At 54.2% G+C, this 20,772-nt stretch overlaps 1 protein-coding gene across 1 annotated transcript; it reads right to left on the reverse strand.

Annotated features, from left to right (window-relative positions):
* Positions 1-770: 770 nt before the first annotated feature.
* Positions 771-20,507, reverse strand: ADRA1D (adrenoceptor alpha 1D). The gene is made up of 2 exons (XM_069496335.1): positions 19,397-20,507; positions 771-1,372 (listed from the first exon to the last, which is right to left on the reverse strand). Exons 1-2 carry the CDS (start codon positions 20,505-20,507, stop codon positions 771-773), a joined length of 1,713 nt encoding a protein of 570 aa, XP_069352436.1.
* Positions 20,508-20,772: the final 265 nt, after the last annotated feature.

The following is a 20,772-nucleotide window of genomic DNA, read 5'->3' on the forward strand; positions in this document are numbered from 1 at the left end:
AAATTATGTCCATTGAGGAGCCCTGGCCCCACTTTTTCCCTGGGGGAGGCTCTGGGGGCAACCAGGCAAGGCCACTGTGCCTACTCCCTGAAGAGGAGGGGTGGGCCTGCCTGGCCAAACTTGGGGCTGTCTATTCAGGGTTCAGGGCATGGTGGATGGGGCAGTGTTTCTCAAATAGGGATTGGGAGCAAATGGCCCTGCGGAGCCCGCAGCCCCTCTCTCCTAAAGGAAGAGCTCTGGGCAGCAGTGTCCAGGAGCTCTTTCAAGGGCTCCAGCCCCAAGCCCCACCTGAGTACTTCAGGGATGCCACAGAGCAGCTACCCTGATCACTTTCCCGGTCCCTGATTTGCACAGGCCTCTTGAACAAAGTCAGCCTCCCTCCCCCTACAGCTCAGCTTAGGGCCCTAGCTCAGGGGTTCTTTTTTTTTTTTTTTTTTTTTTGAGACAGAGTTTCGCTCTGTTGCCCGGGCTAGAGTGAGTGCCGTGGCGTCAGTTTAGCTCACAGCAACCTCAAACTCCTGGGCTTAAGCGATCCTACTGCCTCAGCCTCCCGAGTAGCTGGGACTACAGGCATGCACCACCATGCCCGGCTAATTTTTTCTATATATATTTTTAGCTGTCCATATAATTTCTTTCTATTTTTTAGTAGAGATGGGGTCTCACTCTTGCTCAGGCTGGTCTCGAACTCCTGAGCTCAAACGATCCGCCCACCTCGGCCTCCCAGAGTGCTAGGATTACAGGCGTGAGCCACCGCGCCCGGCCAGGGGTTCTTAAATATCAGTCTCTTGGAGGTTGCTGTAGTCGTCGTAGGCCTGGCAGGTGGCGCCCTCGGCCATGTCGTGGGGGACGCCCAGGGACACAGCCTCCACCTCCGAGCGCAGGGAGCACACGGCTTCTGTGCGCTGCGCGCCCCCAGCGCGGATCCTGTGCGACAGGCTGGAGACCTTGGCACGCAGCTGGGTGGTGGGTCTCCGGAACGGCCCGAGCAGACTCCACTGGCGGAGGGCGCAAGGCGGCTTTCGACGGCCGGCGACCGCAGACCGCACCTCGGGCGTGCCTGGGGGCTCGGGGTCGGGGTCGGGGGGCGCGGTGAGGGCCAGCGGGGCCCCGGGGGGCGCGACGCCGGGGCTGGGGGCGCAATCAGGGCGCAGGCCGACGGTCGAGGCCCGCCAGTGGTGGCCGTAGACACGCCAGAGGGGGCGGCGGCGCCTGCGACGCCGGCACTGGCAGCGCAGGAGGCGGAGGAAGGCGCGCTTGAACTCTCGGCTGGAGCAGGGGTAGATGAGCGGGTTCACGCAGCTGTTGAAGTAGCCTAGCCAGAAGATGACCTTGAAGACACCCTCCGATGGCTTCAGCTGCGGGAACAGGGAGCCTGAAGGGAACAGAGACCGACACTGGTTAGCTGCTTGGGGAAGGGGAGCTCCTGGCAGGCCTTGGGCGCAAAGGGGCGACCCTCCCTACCCTGCAGGACCCCTGACTTGAGTCATCCACAAGGAACAATCAAGGTCTCTCCCCACAAGGGATCCCTGATATAATTCAGGATGTCCATGAACTTAAATAGAGAAAAATATAATAATCTTCATTTTTACTCACTTGTACCTGAAATCGATCATTTCCTTCAAGGAGTGTAGGCAACAAACCACAGCAGAGTTAGACAAAGCCATGTGAAATGACTGTTTTTGTAGATCAAAACTGGGACAATATTGGCAGTTTTAGACGATTCAAACTAGCACAAGCAGCTCCCGCAGATACTTTCCTGTCACATTCATTTGTTGCAGGTGTTTTGAAACAGTCTCAATGCTCTGTCACTATTTGGAATGACAGTCATGAGAACACACCACTAGATCCTGTTATTTAATGCTTAACGTAGAAGCACATTTCTTGCTAAGTCACAAATTTCATGTAAAAATATTTTGACAACTTTCCCAATAAGATCAGTTTCATTTGCAATCCTTTGTATTTGTTTTATGCTTTTGAAAGCATGACTCTGAGAGGGGATCCAGTGGCTTCACCAGATGCTTAAGTAAGTAGTCCCCAGCACAAAAAGGGGTAGGAACCCCGCAATCAAGTGTTGACCAAGGTTTTTCCCATGCCAGGCACTGCGCTGGGCTCATCGGTGAGGAGGCACGAACCATGGCTCTGGCTCCCTAGCAGCAAGTGAATAACATATTGAAACGCAGGTTGGGTGACGGTGGTGCTTAGTAGAGACAGTTCTCGGCTTATAATAGTTCAACTTAATTTTTCAACTTCACAGTGGTGGGGAAGCGATACACGTTCCATAGAAACTGGACTTTGAGTACCCATACAACTGTTCTGTTTTGCACTTTCAGTATAGTAGTCAATAAATTACATGAGCTATTCAACACTTTATTATAAAATAGGCTTTGCGTGAGATGATTTTGCTCAACTGTTGGCTAATGTAAGTGTGTTGTGAGCACGTTTAAGGTAGGCTAGGCTAAGCTATGGTGATGTGCAGTAGGTTAGGTGTATTCAACGCATTTTCTATCTAAGATATTTTCAATTTACCAGGGGTTTATCAAGATGTAACTTCATGGTAAGTCGAGGAGCATGTGTATGTGCATGAAGGGTCAAGGGCTGGGCCTTAGAGACAGCTTAGGGGTCTCAGAGGATGTACATGCATATCACCCACCTCTCGCCACACAGAGACAGTTCCTGGTGCTAAGAGACGCCATGGAGGAAGAGGAGGGTCACACAGCATCACATGGCACAGGCTTCTCAAACCTTGGTCACGTGACACGGAGCCAGTTATTTGACCATCTCAGCCTGACTTTCCTAATATTATTTTCCTTAATATTATTTTTCTGGGAAGGATTTTGTGAAGATTAATAAATTAGCACTTAGCAGGCTCTTAATAAATACTTAAGAAATACTCCCCATTCTCCCATTTCTGTGGCTTTTGAGAAAGGAGACCTCAGCCCTGGGAAGGGACCTAGTTCCTAGCTCTGGAGAGTGGACAGAAGCAGATGACACCTGGTGGGTTTGGGGGCCGCTGGGTCATCACTCAGGGTGTGTGGAGGAGACCATTTTCCCTGGGAGATGGGTCGGGCAGTCCCTGGAATGTGGGGGCCACCAGGGCTGACCTTGGCCTCCAGGAAGGTGGCCCTCAAGACCAGAATCCCTCAATGGCTGCAAAGTAAGAAAGAGTGCTGAAAATAGCTTTCTGACTCAGGCTACAATTCTTTTGTATTTAGCCCAGGATGACACATCAGTGGACTATGCTTTCCAGTGGTGAGCCTGAAGGCAGCCAAAGGCCATCGTTTTATCAGCATGGATTTTATTTGCACTGGTGGGCAACGTGGCATAGAGTAGTATGGCTTGGGTCTTGTTGCAAACATTAACATTCTAATTTCTGCTCAGCCGTCCTGTGCGGAAGTCTGCTATGAGCTGGGAGATCCTTACATGCGAAGGAGCTGGAATGCAAACTCAGCCTTTCCGCCCCAAGATTTTCCCACTGTGTCCTCTTGAGGTTTTATCTTACCTTGGGTTCTCCCAGAAGCAGAATCTGAGACAAGGATTGAAATGCAAGTTGTTAATCTGGGAGGTAAATGAAACACCTGCAGCGGAGTGCGGGAAAGACACAGGGAAGAGAAGGAAGCCAATAGAGGGTGTGTTATTAAGTTAGTTACCACCGTGGGCAACTGGGGCTTAATCCCACTGGGGAGCTCTGGGTGGCTGTGAAGAACACCACCTCAGAGTTATCCCACCAGCAGGGTGAGGGAAGTGTGGTATCTACACACCCATTCCCATCAGTCATTGTCTGGGATGCTCCCTCTGGGTGTTCATTTTCTGTACTTCCTGCCTGCTACATGGGTGGACAGCAAGGACTCTGGTGGGCAGAGAGAGCCACAGGGCAGAGAAATGCAGGCAGGTGTTGGGGTAGAAGTTGGTCCACGTGCACTGAAGGTCTGGGGGAGGGGGTGGGGCACCGATGGCATCTGCCACAACTTTGTTTTATTTGCTCTCTGCCCACCGTGTGCAGACATGCTGCCTAGAAATACAAACATCTGTGCTCTGGGCTCCAGACTCCACAGGCAGCAGCTCCTCAGAGACTTCTCCTGTCTTCGTCTCACAGATGGCAGGTCTGAGCCTCACACCCACCTCTACACGGGGGGCTTCAGTCTACACCTCTCTGCACCTGCCTTACTCTCCTGGCTCTCCCCCACCCCCAGCATTCTCTCATCTGCCCGCAGCCTCTTGCAGGGGTCTCTGGGAGTCAGAGGGGCAACTGGGCATTCCCCCCCATCAATGCGTGCCGTGAGTGTGAAATGGGGAACTGCCCTGAGAACCCCTGAGGATGGGCACTTGGCTCACGGGCATTGTCCCTGTGATGCTGCCCTGCTGTGGGGGCATCAATGGACAACCCCCTTCTCAGCTGCTACCAGCTTTCTTCTCCCCTGGTCACTCTGAGTTACAGCTACTGGGTCGACCAGCTGCCTCGCCTGTCTTGCCTCCTCATCCCTCCCCAGGTGCCAGCACACACCCTTGCCAGCCCCCTATCCCAGCTGCAGGGAGGCCTCAATGGGCAGACTGGGGGCTGGGGGCCAAGGCCACTCTCTCTCAGTACCTGGGCAGTGTGCTTCTTTGCGCCAGCGGGCTCCCTCTCCTGCTCCCCACAGCCTTTCTAGCAGGCATGAAGTCCAGCTCTGCTAACTCACCTTAGCAGTTGTCCTTAAAAATGAGGCCCTCAAGGAAGGCCCTCCTGTACCTCCCCCACCTCTCCACCCAGGCACCCAGCATCAAGCCGCCCCTGCTCTCTTGTGGGTCCAGGTCCAGTCTTACGTCTGTCTTCATGTGCAATATCTCAGTGTCCACACTGACCTCTTAGTGTGCTCTGGCCATGACAGACACCCCGTCTTGCCTCTGGGTTTTTGCACATGATCACCCTGGAATGCCCTTCCTCTATACCTGGTAGTGCCAGCTCCCATGGCACCTCCAACTGGAAGCCTCCCTTACACCCCCTCCGCGCCTGGCAGAGTTATCTGTACTCCTCCTCTCCCCCTCCCCGCTAGCACCTCACACTCACTTCTCAGTGCCAGGAACGCTGTAGGGAACTGCTAGTTTTCCTGTCTATTTCACCCATGCTAAGCTCCCCACACCATGCTTGGTGCACAGTAGGAATCTTATCAATCACCACTCTTTTTGTCTCCCCAATCTGCCCCAACTTTGATTGTGGTTTCCCTGCTCCTGCCCTTGTGTTCCCAAAGCCTGTTCTCCACACAGCAGTTGGGGGGATCCTTTTAAAACAGCAGTCCCTTTTAAAACAGAGAGAGAGAGAGAGAGAGAGATGTGGCTGGGGGTGGTGGTATAAATTTTGGATAAGTGGCCATGAAAGGCCTGCTGAGAATGTGACATTTGAGTAAAGAGCTGAATGAAGTGACTGAATGAGGTGTGTGGACATCCAGGTGGAAGAGCATTCAGGCAGAGAGAACAGCAAGTGCAAAGGCCCTTAGGTGGCCTTTGTGTGTTTGTAGAACGATGATGAGGCTGGCGTGGATAGAATGAAGAGAGGAAGCAGGTGAGGTTAAAACTCGCCCCTCCCCCATGCGCCCTCCCACCCTGCCCGAGACACCATCATCTCTTGCCTTGATGAATCCAGCAGCCTCCTCACTGGCCTCTCACTTGCATCCTGTCCCTTGATCTTTTCTCAACCTGGCAGCTAGAATAACTTAAAAAAAATTGGTCATGTCACTTCTCCACTCAAACACCTCCAACAGCTCCTCTATCCCTGTAGTAAGAGCCTGTGACCTACATACACAGCCCAGTGTGTACCCCCCAAATCCCTCCTCTCCTCCACTGCCCACCTCCACCCTGTGCCAGCCACGCTGCCCTCCTTGTTGCTTCTTGGACATGCCAGACACATGCCCACCTTGGGCCCTGCACTTGCTTTTCCCCAGAATCTTCTCCTCCCCCATGACCACATGGCTCATACTCTCACCTTTCTGGTGAGGTCACTCTGACTTCATCTTTAAAATCGTGATGTCCCCCCATCCTGTGCTCCCCAGCTTGCTCAGCTGGCTCTACTGTGTTCCATGGCACTTGTCACCTTCTACCATCCTGTTTGAGTCACAACTCATTTTATCTGTCATCTTTCTCCCTGCAGTGGATGTCCCTGGAGCAGATCTGGTGTCTGTTTTGCTTGATGTTGCACTCCAACTTCAGAAGATCTCATGAGGACGATGGGCACACAGCAGGTGCTCAACGCTTGCTGAGTTTGCTGAATGAGTCCTTCTCCTCTATCTACATATCCACTGGTCACGATGCACAGTGTGTTTGACATCCTGTCTAGTGGGCCCTCCCTTCACTGTGCTCCCGAAGCCTTGACTTGATCTGTCACCTTAGATGGCAGCAGCAGCCCCTGACCGCCTCCCAGCCTCAACCTGTCCTCTCCACTCTGCATATAGCTGCTGAGAGGCTTTTCCTAAAAAATTGGTTCCTCTTATTTCTGCTCTGAAAACCGTCAGTGACTTGTAGTGGCTCCGAGGAATCAGCCCGAACTTCTGGGGCTGCACACAAGGAAGCACAAGGTCTGCCTTCCTCCAAATCCCGCCACGTCGAGCCCCAAGCAGGCCCTCCCACACGGGCTGGGCTCCTCTGCCTTTCTGCCTGCCCCGAAGCTCCCAGGAGCCTCTGCCTCCTCTCCTGACCCCTGCGGCCCCAGGTCAGGGGCTGTCCCTAACCAGCCTGGCCTCAGCGCCCTTTCACGTGCACCTTTACTCTAACACAATTTGCTATGGCTCTATCTACTCTATCTTTTTATCCCAGCCTCTTGCACAAGTGCCTGACGTAGATGCTCTAAAATACATTATCAATTCCTTCTAAGAAGAGCCCCCATCTCAACTCTGCTTCTATGGAATCTGACCCACCACACGCTTTGTCAGTGCACGAACATGTCCTCAAGCCCCTTCGCTTGGCCCCAAGCTTCGGGGCCAGGGATTAGCCCTTAGTCACCATCATAACGCTCTGCCCACGGCTGGGAAAGGCAGGGCGTGAGTGTGCACATTTGTGCCCATTTCCCCCAGTCAGCAGGCAGCTTGGAGTGGGCGGGAATGGGGACGGCTGCATGTACCCGCCTCTGCTCAGAGCGTGGGTAGGGGACGACCATAAACACCGCTCCTGTCCGCTCCTAGTCCCGTTCTCCCATGTGGTGAGTCTCCATCCGGCTGGCTCGGCTGCCCCAGCCGGCCTTCCCCATTCCCTATGTCGGGGTGCCTGCAGCAGGAGTCTAGCCTAATGTCCAGGGGGCCAGGCATCTGCTGCTCAGAAGAGGCAGGGCATCTCCTGGGTCTGCAAGAAAACCCTCCCTCCGGCATGTTGGCTGGGCAGCTCTGGCCCGCCTGTTGCTGGGTAAGCAGGAGCAGGTTGTGTGCAGCCTGGATCATCCCAAGCCAGTCTCTTTTCCTAAGGAACACTAAGGGCCAGCCCAGGACTGGCTGCTGAGATGGTGGCGGAGGCAGGCTGGATCTGAACAACTGGCTGAGAACAGACAGTTTGAAGTCAAGGGGCGGACTGTGTGATTAATAGCACTCTTTTGGCACCACCAGAAGGGAACTTGCTCTTGGCAGATCGTCAGAATTCACGGCCAGCCTTGCTCATAACTTGTAGCTGACCATGAAATATCAGGCTGTGCCCCGGCCTCCCCATTTTCCTACCCCTTCCTCCACTAGTGACTGTCCTACCCACAGTGAGCCATTCCCTCTGGCCAGAAAGATATGAGTTAAAAATACCTCCTCCTTTCAGATATTCAGGGCTCCTCCCACCTGCAGGGCTAGGAGAGGAGGAATTCCCAGCCCCAGAGCCTCTTCCTGTCTCCCAGTTCTCTCAGCTACTCACTCAGTGGCCCTGACCCTGGAACTCAGTAGCACCATCCCCAGGAGAGGCTGGGCCCTCTGCCCCTCAGCAGACCTCTCTGCTATATTATAAGGGGTCAGACAAGCCTCTCTAATAAAGCATGTTTCAGCTGAGACCTGAAGACCCGGTGGGGGAGTGAGCCATGCATCTACTCATGGAAAGGGAATTCCAGGCAGAGGAGGGAAGGGCATGTGCAAAGGCCCTGAGGCAGCAGGGCACTTGACAAGTTGGAGAGACATCAGGAAGTTAGGATGGCTGAAGCTGAGAAGGGGAGGGGAGAGGGGTCACAGATAAGACCATTTTGAAGTGGAGACAATCATGGAAGGCTGCCAGGAAGAGGCGAGCTGGGCAGGGCCTGCATCTCAGATGGCTGTGAGGACATGGAGGGGTAAACTGAGGGCACTGTGGGGCCAACTATACCAAGCCAAGTTTCTCAGATTCCTTGCATTTCCATTGCATTCACTAATTTTCCATGGTGAGAGGTAATGGCCATGGTCCTGTCACGTGAGATGGACCAGGAACAGGTCAGAAGTCCTTCTGTGCCCCCACATTTGCCTTGGGATCTTTGAGCACCCAGGGCTGGCAGAGAACTATTGGTCTGGCCCTGGACACCCCTCTGTAGCTGCAGGGGTAGGTGAAGGGAGAGGCAGCTCCTAGAGCTGCAGAGGCCATCTGGTGGCGCACAGGAGATGACTTACAGATCTGTCCTGTGTCCTCTCACTGGAGGGAAGGAGCAGAAAGGGAGCCCAGGAAAGGAAGACAGCAAGGCTGGGGTGTGGGGGTGGGGTAGATGGCATAATGCCCCCAAGACATCCACACTTGTGAATGTCACCTTAATGGCAAAAGGATCTTGAGATGGGGAGACTACCCCGGATTATCCAGGTGGGCACACAGTAATCACAAGGTCTTCAAAAGGGAAGGAGAGAGGCAGGAGGGTCACGGTCAGAGCAGGAGACGTGATGACAGAAGCAGTGGCCGAGCGCTGTGGCTGCCGGGTGGAGGAAGGGCCCGAAGCCAAAGACTGCAGCAGCCTCTAGAAGCTGGAAGAGGCCAGGGAGCAAATTCTCCCCTAGAGCCTCCAGAAGGAACGCAGCCCTGCTGAGAATGTGATTTTAGGACTTCTGACCTTCAGAACTGTACAGTAACACATCGTTTGGAGCCATTAGGTTTATGGTAATTTGTTACGGCAGCCAGAGGAAACGAACACGGGCCGTCTGAGAGGCTGGTGGGACCTTGGCAGCTGGAACTTGGGCCTGAGCTTAGGAAGGCTCGTCTGCAAACACGGACCTGAGAGGGAGGGGGACCTTCTAGGAGGGCGGGAAGGAGCAGCCAGAGGATTAACAGGGCGACGGGGAAGAGAAATACTAAGGATCAGAAGAGGAAAGGGGAGAGGAGACTACCAAACTGACACAGGCAGCCGTGGGTGAAAGCAGGACTTAAAAGAGGCCTCTGAGTGTGAGGATCTGGCAGCCCTTGGTGACAGTGCCAGAGGCAGAGCCAGGGAAGGGTGTGCCCTTGGCCGGGGGCATGGGGGGCGAGGCTGGCAGAAGCTACCCTGGGCAGGGCTGATGCGGACTGGCAGGTGGACAGGGGCGTTCTGGTCAAGATCAGTATCGGGATAGTCCCTTAAGGGGTAAGTGGCAAGGAACATCCCTGCAAGTGGCGGAAAGGGAGCAAAGATTACAGTGAGCAGTGGGGAGGGGGTGAGGGGAAAGGGGTCACCGGGCTGAGAGAGGATCATCCTTAAGAAAGCTCTGGATGTGTCTGTCTGCTGTGTGTGTGGGCGGAGGAGAGATGGAAGACAAGGAAGGCCGAGCAGTAACAGATAGAGCGAGTTTCCTTAGAAAGGAAAGAGGCTTGTGAGAGTCAGAGCTGACAGAGAACCTGTAGGACTTCTGGGTCCAGAGGGCCTGACTATGGAAAGTGCGATTTTTCTTCAGCAAGTGCTCAGCGAGACCCTGGTTTGCACTAGCTTGTTAAAATTTCAGGTCTCTTTGGAATATTTACACCATGGAAATGGGCAGATGGCTACACATCAGCCCCTGTTCCAGAGCCAACTGGTAAACACTTACCAGCACACCGCATGGAGGAATGGCCTGGTTCAGGATTTGGGACTCACGGAAATAGGTGGAGGTGAGGGAGTTAAAGATGGTGAGAGAGGAGGAAGTGGCGAATCATGGGCCTAGCTGGCCAGGGAAGGGGAGGTGTAGTCAACTGGGGGACAAGGTGAGGGACTGGAGGAGAATTCTTGGCCAAGGTTGGGGTGAACGAACAGGTGTAATAGAAGCCGAGCAGGGAGAACAGGAGCAGAAGGACTCAGGTGGCAGATTCAGGGAGGACTGGGGGAGGCAGACAAAGGTGGGCACGTGGGCCAGGGCACGGCCCCAGGAGGAGGGGCGGAGGGGGAAGGTCACTGTAGTCTTGAGGACAGAGTGTCATGATGGGTCAGCCTTAGCACAGTGGAGTCACAGCGATGACCAGGATAGGGATGAGAGTGGGTAAGAAAGCTTGTGACACCAATACCAAGTTTTTAATGAATGGCGCAGAGTGATCAGTAATTTATCAGATGTTTGGGAAAACATATCAGCAGGAGTTGGGCAGAGGACAAGACTCTCAGGGGAGGAAGGATCTATGTTCAAGGCCAGAAGCCCACCCCCATCAGTGCTGTATTTTTTCTTATATAAAAAATAAAATATATTTCCCAGCTCTGTCCAGAGAATCAATGATCAACTCAGTATCAATGAACAGCCAAGAGCTCAGACAGTAGTCTTCCAATTATCATTTTCCATTCAAAGAGACCTTTTTGGAGAAATGGCTAATTCTAGGTCTAATGCAGAAAAAATACAAGCTGGGCCTGAAACATCTCATCAGACCATAACGCAAAGCAGAGCTCAAGACTCTCTGGGTCGTGCCGAAGGTCTCAAGAGCCAACGTGAAGGGGTGCTCACTGGCCAAGCCCAAAACAATGATGTCTGTAATGTGTCGGAACAGCAAGGATGTCTAAAAACCATGACTTAGTCATGGCACTAAAACAACTTCCGTGGTCATGACCGGAAAGAATGCTCGAGAACTGACTTTTCCTTTGATAAATACAGAGGAATGCTGAGCCTCTCTCCTGCCTTTCCTGTACAGACTCTGTGTCAACCAAACAGCTTGTGGTGCGTTCATTTTAGCAAATAAATGCAGAAGGGAGGATATAAAATTAGAATATCACCACTCTAAGTCCCAGGAATATAATGGGTCTAGGTCATGGTCAATGGCTGCCAAAACCAGCAGGTGAGAGGCTGACGGGTCACTTTAAAATGGACAGATCAGGGTGATAGCACCTGAACCCTGATCAGTCTTGACACCACCAAAGACAAGAATTCTTGCTAGACCCAACCTGAATCTGATCAGACCAGCTTTCAGGAAGTACGAGGAATAGAGGGACATGTTAAATGGCCTTATGGGGATACAACTTTGGGCCAAACAATCTGGTTTCTTCACTAAATAAATTAAAAAAAAAAAAAAAAAGGTGGGGGACTTACCAATTAAAGAAATCTAGAAGGCAAATGGACCGCATGCAATGTGTGCTCCTCTTTTGTATCCTGCTTCAAACAAATGAACTAAAAATTTATTAGGCAATCGGCAACATTTGAACACTAAGTAGATATTTGATGATATTAAATAATTGTTTTTATGTGTTTATAATGGACTGTGGTTATTAATTTATTTTTTATTTTTTATTTTTGGAGACAGGGTCTCGCTCTGTTGCCCAAGCTAGAATGTGGTGGTGTCATCAGCTCGCTGCAACCTCAAACTCCAGGGCTCAAACGATCCTCCTGCCTCAGCCTCCTGGGACTATGGGTGCATGCCACTACACCTGGCTAATTTTTAATTTTTTGTAGAGATGGGGTCTCGCTATGTTACTCAGGCTGGTCTCGAACTCCTGGCCCCAAGCGATCCTCCCACCTTGGCCTCCCACGGTGCTGGGATTACAGATGTGAGCCACATTGCACCCCCTGACCAGATTGTGGTTACTTTTTAAAAAGTTCGTTTAGGCCAGGTGTAGGGGCAGTCCCAGCTACTTGGGAGGCTGAGGCAGGAGGATCACTCTAGGAGTTTGAGGTTGCAGTGAGCCATGATCACGCCACTGCACTCTACCCAGGGTGACAGAGCAAGACTCTGTCTCAAAACATAAAAAGTTCATCTAGAAACATACTGAAGCATTTACAGATTAAGTGGTATGACGACTGGGATGTTCTTCAAAATAATCTGCAGTGGTGGGAAAGTGTGTGGGAGTTGGGATGAACCAAAATTAGCCTTGGGCTGAAGCTGGCTCATGGGTAAAGGGGGCTCATTATACTATTCTGTCTACTTAGGTATGTGTTTGAAACTTTCCTGATAAAAAAACTCCGAAAAACCCTAGCTCATTGCTTATTCATAATAATCACTCAATAAATGTTAGTTGTTCTGTTCAAAAAAATTTTTAGGTCACATAAATGGGGAATCACCCCTAACCCATCACTAGTAAGGATGGTCAGTTTTAAATAAAGAGCTGTTATGCTATATGAAATACGCCAGTCACAGAAGGACAAAGACTACATGACTCCACTTACTTAAGGTCCCTAAGACAGTCAAGTTCATAGAACCAAAGAGTGGAATGGAGGTTGCCAGGGGCTGGAGGGAGGGCTATGGGGAGTTGCTAATCGATGGGCATACAGTTTCAGTTTGGCAAGAGGCATAAACTCTAGACATCTGCTGTATAACATTGTGCCTATAGTTAATAAAACGGTATTTATACTTAAAAATGGGCCAAGAGGGTACATCTCATGTTAAGTGCTCTCAACACAATAAAATAAAATTTAAAAAAATTCTAAATTTTTTCTGTCCTTTGCCACCCAGGCATGGCAGGAGGTGAAGAGGCCATGGGTTCTGCCGCTTCCTTGCTCTGCACACATTTACTGAGCACCTACTACGTGCCAGGTGCCACAAAGGCAGACAGGAGACATAATACCAGCCCTTTCTTCAGGCTTTTGGGTCAGGAGACAGAGATGCCATTACTGAGGACCTCTCACAAAGCGCCCCTCGCCCTCTCCCCTTGTATCCGCAGACCCCTGCACAACCCCAGGGAGCCTGTGGAGACGGGTCCTTCAGCACTTGGCCAGCTCTCAGACACACACGTCCAATCCACTCTCTGCACCAATATGTGCCACCAAAGTGTGCTTTTCATCCTGGACACCGGTTCCTCAGCATGGCTCACAGCCTCCCTCCTGTCTTCTCTCACTGTCATTAAGGCATAACATAGAGACAGTCAATTTTATAAAGTGCATGCACCTTAAGCGTACAGCTTGATGACTTTGCATATGTGTGCACCAAGGTAATCACTGCCCGCATCACAACACAGAACATTCCTGGCCCTTTAGAAGGTTTCCTAGCATTCTCTTCACTTAGTGCCACACACACACCCCCCCCCCCCACACACACACATACACCCCCCCCCCCACACACACACGGGTAACCACTATCCTGACTTTTATCACCATTGATTAGTTTCCTCTGTTTTTGAACTTCATATATGCAGACTCATGGTACGCACACTTTTAATTTGAGATCTGTCATATTTTGCTCAGTATAATGTCCGTAAAATCCATCCATGTTGTTGTACATATCAGTAGTTCATTATTTTTCCTCGTGGTACAACAGTCTGGGGTATGAATAACGCTTTATTTATCCATTCTCCTGCTGATGGCATCTGACTCATCTCTGGACCCCTCTTCTCATAGACTACACGTTCCAGGTCTCCCAAACCACAGGGCCCCCCACGGATGCTGCCACTCTCTGTGCCCACACGTGCACAGCCGCCTCTGCCCTCCCACTTCACGCTATCTATGTGAATACTGACAATCACAGTGCATTGTGATAAAAGTACGTGCAGAGTAATTCAGGAGCACGTGGGACACCTAAGCCCAGGGGTGGTCAGGGAGGCACAGGCTATCACAGAGCACAGGCCCTCAGGACGGGAGAGAGGCCCAGGCATGGCTCACGGATGGCTACAGTGGGGTCCTGGGACACTGGCTGGGCTGTCCTGGGCTTCTGGTTATCAGAGCCTCTGGACAACATGTACACCTTGAGGTGCATTTGGGAGGGGCCCTGGGCTCTGAGTGTCTGGGGCTGCTTTGTGTGACAGCATCCAGAGGCTGACTCAGAGGCCAGTGATGCTCAGTGACTTGCCTAATGAAAGAGAGCTGAGCTGGGAGTGCGAGCCTGGGCTCTGTCTCTGGTCCACCAGGATGCCAGGGGGTGGGCCTTGTGTGTGTGTGTGTGTGTGTGTGTGCGCGCGTGCGTGTGTGAGTGTACAAGTCTCAGCACACAGTCCACCTCTGGGCATGGCTGGTGGGCACTTGCCAGACAGGCCGAAGCCAAACACAGTGAGGTGCTACAGCCATGAAAACACCCAGGAGAGACTCGGCCTTTGGAGGCACCCAGGAGAGGAAGAAAATTCCTCTGCAGATGGGTGCTTGCCCAGGGCAGGGCTGTCCCAGTCCCTCCTGTCCCCCTCTCACCTGCAGGGAGAATGACCTGTATTTCTACACCAAACAACCGGCCCAGACCTCCAGGGGTGGGGGACTCTTGCACCAAGCATCTCGGGGCAGAGGCTTTAATCAGGCACATTTCCAGCCGGCCCACTCCTCCCAACAACGCAGCCCTGCCCGGGCTATGGTCCCTTTCTCCGGGTCCTTCAGAGCAGCCCAAAGCAGCGGACTTGCACTGCTGTCCTGCCAGACACACTCTGCAAGTCTGGGCTCCTCACGGCATCGTGCTGAAGGCTGCCTGTGAGGAGGGTCCATTCACACGGCTTCCTGTGATTTTCCATGGCAACCAGCCCTGCCCCAGCTTGCTGGGGTGAGGGCAGGGGGTACGTACCCATCATGGGTGGGGGCTGTCAAGGGCCCCTCCTCCACAGGCCCCAAGGACTGGTGTCCCTACACTCTACCTCCAAACTGGAACACTGCTGAAACAGAAAGGGACACACTACTAGCAAATGCCGGTCAACAGGCACAGAGCAGTACTGTCCCGGGTCACTATGTACGGAGCAGACGGCTCAGCTGGGTGTCAGCATGGAACGCAGGCAGGAGGGTGCCCTCTCACCGGGTGAGGGGCGCTTCTTGGGTCCACACGCTCACTGCTCTGGCACCAGCAGCACAGCCTGGGGGGCCCAGAGGGGCCGGTGCTGCCCTCCTGGGCGTGCTGCCTAGAATTGCAACATCAGGCACGTGAGGTCTGAGGTCCTCATGGACCCTCTGCCTGCCCCAGGGGAACGCATGCCCGGCAGTTGCTCCTTTTTCTGTTCTTTGTCACCCAGGCACGGCAGGATGTGAAGAGGCCATGAGTTCTGCTGCTTCCTTCCTCTGCACACATTTACTGAGCACTTACTATGTGCCAGGTGCCACAAAGGCAGACAGGAGACATAATACCAGCCCTTTCTTCAGGCTGGAGGTGTGGGGGATGATCCCTAGCCCCTCTCTGGGACCCTTAGGATTTTAGGTGTTGGCTCCTGTGCCCCTATCTTTCCCAGACAGTGACTTGGGTCCCTAGAAGCCCCCATGGTTCAATACACCTCTTCTGTGGTGCTGCTCTCTGGCCTGAGCCACGGCTGTCCAGGTTTGTCGATGGCAGTCATGGCCACCGTGCCAACGTCCGTCTGGAACTCTGGGCCCTCCTCTAAGGCTCTGATACCCTCCGGGCTGTCAGGGCGGCTCGGCAGCTCCCACCTCTGCTTCCACTTTGCTCCGTGTGTGGAGGTGTGGGTGAGGGCACCCCAGTCTGCTTGACAACCCCCAGGTTGTGGCCCTACTGGGTGCCTTCACTGCCAGGGCCTACTCTGGCCTGTTCCTTGCTGGCATACACTGCTCTTTCTCAGTCCCTCCATCTCTGGTGCTCCCGGCACCTGGTGTGGTGACCAACTCCTGGGAGGAGGAAGGTGCCACCTGAGCAGCCGTCCTGCTCCTCCTGGCTGCCTCTTCCTCTACCTCCTTTGGTTCTTCCAAAGAGGATGCCCCCCAAGGCTCTGCCCCCAGATCCTCTCTTCTCCTCTCCTGCTGTCTTCTTTCCGGGAGACTGCACCCCCTGCTCCTGCAACTGCCCCCATCCTTGGCCCCGTATCCATGTTCCCAATGACCTCTCCCTATCAGCTCACACCTGGCATCCCCACACCAAGATCTGCCAGCCCCTTGGGGTTCACATTCCCCTAAAAAAGTTGCTGCACTGCTCAGAATGTTCCCTGTTCCTTCAAAGGCACCTCCCTCCCCGCAGACCTGGGGCCGGTGCTGGGAGTGTCAGGACCTCCTGGCCCCTCTCCCTCCTGCGCAGCCTCCAGGCCCCTCCTCCTCCCAAGCAGGCTCTGCCCTCCCGCTCTGCTGGCCCCGCCCTCCAATCCATACTGAGGCAGATCAGAATATTCTGTTTCCTTGTTTCCGTGCTTGGCCTCTGTCATGTTTTCTTGTCATTGCCAGATTCCACTCAATTCACCCTACTAGCTCCACTGGCATCCCTGGGCTCTGCATGGGGCTCTCAGAGAGGGGCCCTGGGAGGCTGAGGCAGCACAGGAGGAAAGAAGACATCCCCCCATCCCAAGTCCCCATGCCCTGCTTGGGGAGCAGCAGAAATGTAGGGATTAAGAAAGAGTTGTGCACGTGCCAACAGGGAGCAAAGGCCATGGACATTTAGGGATGACTTCCTAGAAGAGGGGGACATGTGATCTGGACCTCAAAACAGCGGTAGCCTTTTGCAGTGTTGACGGGAACAGTGAAAAGTTAGAAAAACCTAACACTGAGCAGAAGGATCCACGCACCGTGTGATACTCTCAAATGTACTGCCAGGAAAGTGGCCCAGCAGAGAGAAACCTCAGCCTCATCGTGCTGAGTGAAAACGGCAAATTGAAGGATGATGTTCATGGCATAGCACCATTTGTATACTTCCTAAGGACACACAAAACAATATGACATTGTTATGGATACAGATGTGTGTAGTTAAGAATAAAAACGTATGCATGGGAGTGATAAACACCAGATTTACCTCTGGGGAGGCAGGGAAAGAGAGAGAGAGGAAGGGACGGGAGCAGGGAATTTAGTTGTGGCTGGGTTCCATTTCTTTGAAAAAAGAGAGAAAGATTTTAGGCAAATATGGCAAAATGCTAACATCGGTTCAAAATGGGTGATTACAGGTACATGGGTGCTTGTTGTACTATTTTCTCTTAAGTTTCAAAGGAAGTTAAAGCAAAAAGGAAAAAAAAGAGGGAGGTGACATTCTCTACACATGTGGAGCTTTCCCTACAGGTGCCGGTGTGAACCAAGGGTAGGGGGAGAATGAGGGCGCCCAGGAACAGGGCACAGCCAGGCCAGGGCAGGGCAGGGGCTGGGGGCGGAGCCTGGGGGTGGGCTTGGGAACCCTAAATCCTGGGTGGGTGAGTGAGCGTCTAGAGGGGGGACATCAACTTCCTCCTTCCGCTTATTTGTCTCCTCCTCCAAGTGTGCTGTTTGGAGTCCTTTCTCGTCCTCTCCCTACAGCAGCCTTTGGCTGATTTTCAAGTGGGCGATTTATTCATTCCTTCCCCTGTTCTGAGCATCTGCTACAAAAGCAACGGTTTACAGGGCATGTACCATGTGCGACAGTTGTATTCACATATTATAACTCACTGAATTCCACAACAGCCCCGTAGGTGGGCGTTATATTACTGTCACCACTGTCTCTATTTTATAGATGAAGAAACAGGCACAGAGAGGTTAAGGGATTTTCCTGAAGTTACACAGCTGGCAGGAAAGAGGCAGAGCTGGGATTCAAACCAGGCCATCTGGTGCCAGAGCCTGTGGTCGTCACTGCATCACTTATATGCTGGGCAGGGTGCTGAGTGCAGTGGATTCAGTAATGACACAGGCGCCACAGCCCTGCCCTCACGGAGCTTCCAGGCCAGTGGGGGAAGCCAGACACCAAACCAAGCAACACACATGGATGTAATTACAACTGCTGAGCTAGTGGAGGAGGAGAACCTGTGCTTCAAGGGAGAAAACAAGCAGGACACAACTGAGACTGATGGGTCCAAGAAAAGCCTCTCTGAAGAGGGAACATTTAAGCCGAGGCCTCAAGGATAGGGAGTTAGCCAGGAGGGTACGGGGAGGGCAGTCGAGGCAGAGAGATGGGAAGTGCAAAGGCCCAGAGACAGGCAGGAACTCGGGCAAGGAACCCCGAGAGGGCCGGAGGGGCTGGAGCAAGCAGGGAGCAGAGGGAAGGGCTGCCAGGACCTGAGGGTAGAGGGGATGTGGCCCTTACTTGGGGCCTCCCTTACAGGGAGGAAGACCCCGGTTCAGGAGGTAAATACTCAGTGTCCCATTTTGGTTTGGACAATAACAAATCTGAAGGTCACCCTCTCATAGGTGATGGCCGAGAGTCTGGATTTTGTTCTCAGGACAGTAGGGAAGCACTGAGGGGTGGTAGCAGGAGAGTGACACATCTCATTTATAATGTATAAAGGCCACTGTGGCTGCCTGTGGAGAGGGCCTGCAGGGGCACAGGAGGGAGGCCATTGTCTCTTTCCTGACTCAGCGGAACGGTGTGGAAGGAACCAGGCCTGGGAAAAGGCAGGGAGGCCTGGCTTGGGCCGGTAGAGGTTACAGCCGTGGGCGATGTACTCGGCAAATGTGTCCCCAGAGATGCTGTTCCCCTTCTCCTCCCCGTGCTGGTCCAGCCTCCAGGTCCAGACACCCCTTCCAAAAGAGGGCTCAAGGGGTAGGAGGAAGCCTCCGGGAACAGCTGCCCACCTCCCAAGACCGCAGGGCAGTTTGTGAAAGAAACAGGAAAGTTCCCCAGGAGAGCTAAAGCACTCAGTAGATGCAAGAAATGACGATTAACAATATTAACTTTCCACTGACCATTTGCCCCATCCCTTTCCTTCTCAGCCCCACGCAGTTCCCTGCTTTCCAAGGGGGGATTTCAGAAGTGAGAGCCCAGGGCACTCAGAGATACCAGCTGGGAGGGTCTCAAAATGTGGCCAGTTTCCAAATGGAATGAGTGCAGGGGGAGAGCAAGAGGCTTCTCCTGTCAGCTGATGTACCTGTTGACTGGTCAGGGCTAGCTGCCCACGAATGAATGAGTACACGTGGGCCCAGGCACGCTGCACCCACCCCCCGCTTAGGGTATGTACAGGGGGACACACGCACTGCTGCCCACACTGGGTGGGCAGATGCCCGCACAGATATCCACGGGCCTTTTATTTTTAGAGGGGTCAGAAGCAGAAGCCCAGGGCTGATAATATTAGAGAGGAAGGACAGAAAAGTTAGAAGCCTGTGGGACAAACCCGTTAAGCATGAAGAGCCTCTCGTTTGCCCCCACAAAGCGGTACGCGCACAGCTGCCTCTTAGGAGACCCAGATGTTGCTCAATCTACCTTCCATGAAGGGTCAGACAAGCCTGGGTGCCAGGAGGGCACCAGGAAGGCACCGCCACAGGTTCAGGGAAGAAGAAAAGGGGCTGGCAGGAGAGGGGTCACTCACCGAGTGGCAGGACGAAGAAGAAAGGGAACCAGCAGAGCACGAAGACGCCCACGACGATGGCCAGCGTCTTGGCCGCTTTCTTCTCGCGGGAGAACTTGAGCAGGCGCACGGAGAGCGAGCTGCGGAAGGTGTGGCCCTTGGTGCTGCGCGTCCCGTGCGCCCCGTCGGCGCCAGTGGCCGCCCCGCGACAGTGGATGCGCAGCACCACCTCCGAGGCTTTGCCCCGCTCGCGCTTGACGCCTGCCTCGAGGCTGCGCGTGGTGCTGCGCGCGACCACGTACACGCGGCAGTACATGACCACGATGACCGCCATGGGCAGGTAGAAGGAGCACACGGAGGAGAAGACGGCGTAGCCTGCCTCCTCGGTGATGCCACAGAAGCGCTCGTCTGGGGGCACCGGCTCCTTCCAGCCCAGCAGCGGCCCTACGGACACCACGAGGGCGACAGCCCAGAGCAGCGCCAGGATGGCGGCCGCCTTGCGCTCGGTCATGATGGCGGGGTACTTGAGTGAGTGGCGCACGCCCACGTAGCGGTCCACGGAGATGGTGCAGAGGCTGAGGATGGAGGCCGTGCAGCACAGTACGTCTACGGCGGCCCACACGTCGCAGAAGGCTCGGCCAAAGGCCCAGAAACCCAAAACCTCCATGGTGGCCGAGAAGGGCAGCACTGTTGTGCTCAGCAGCAGGTCAGCCACAGCCAGGTTCACGATGAAATAGTTGGTGACCGTCTGCAGGTGGCGGTTGCAGGCCACCGAAAGGATGACAAGCAGGTTGCCCGCCACGGCCGTGAGGATGAACGCTGCCAGGAAGACGCCCACGCCCACGCCCTGAGCGCTCACCACCAGCCCCCCGACGGCCGCAGTGCCGTTCACCTCGCCGCCAGCGCCCGAGCTCCCCGGCTCCCCGGCGGAGCTCCGGTTGTCCTCGCCGCCGCCTGCGCCCACCACGCTGCCGCAGCTGCCCGCGGCCCCTGGCACGCCACCCACCGCCGGGCCCTCTGAGGCGGCCGTGCCGCCCGCGCCGCCCCCGCCGCCGCCCGCGCTGGAGGCCCCGGCACTGCTGTCCGGGCGGGGTCCCTCGAAACTGACGCTCAGGAGGTCGCGGAAAGTCATCTCAACGCGTGGCCGTCGGGGGCCGGGCCCGGGCGCAGGACGAGCGACTGGCAGGGAGGGGAACACGGGGCATAGCTGCGGGGCTCCGGATCCAGCCCCGCGCGCGGATCCCGTCGGGGTCCTGCCGAAGTTCCTCTGACGCGGAGCGCGGCTGCCAGAAAGCGGAGCTGCCGGGCCAGGGTGGTGGCCGGGGCTCCTGGAGGCCGGCGGTGGAGTCGGACCGAAGAGCCGGGGCCGGCGACGCGCGCGGCTCTCTGAGCGTGCC

The sequence above is a fragment of the Eulemur rufifrons genome, chromosome 20 (assembly GCF_041146395.1).
Source record: "Eulemur rufifrons isolate Redbay chromosome 20, OSU_ERuf_1, whole genome shotgun sequence".
NCBI lineage: Eukaryota > Metazoa > Chordata > Mammalia > Primates > Lemuridae > Eulemur > Eulemur rufifrons.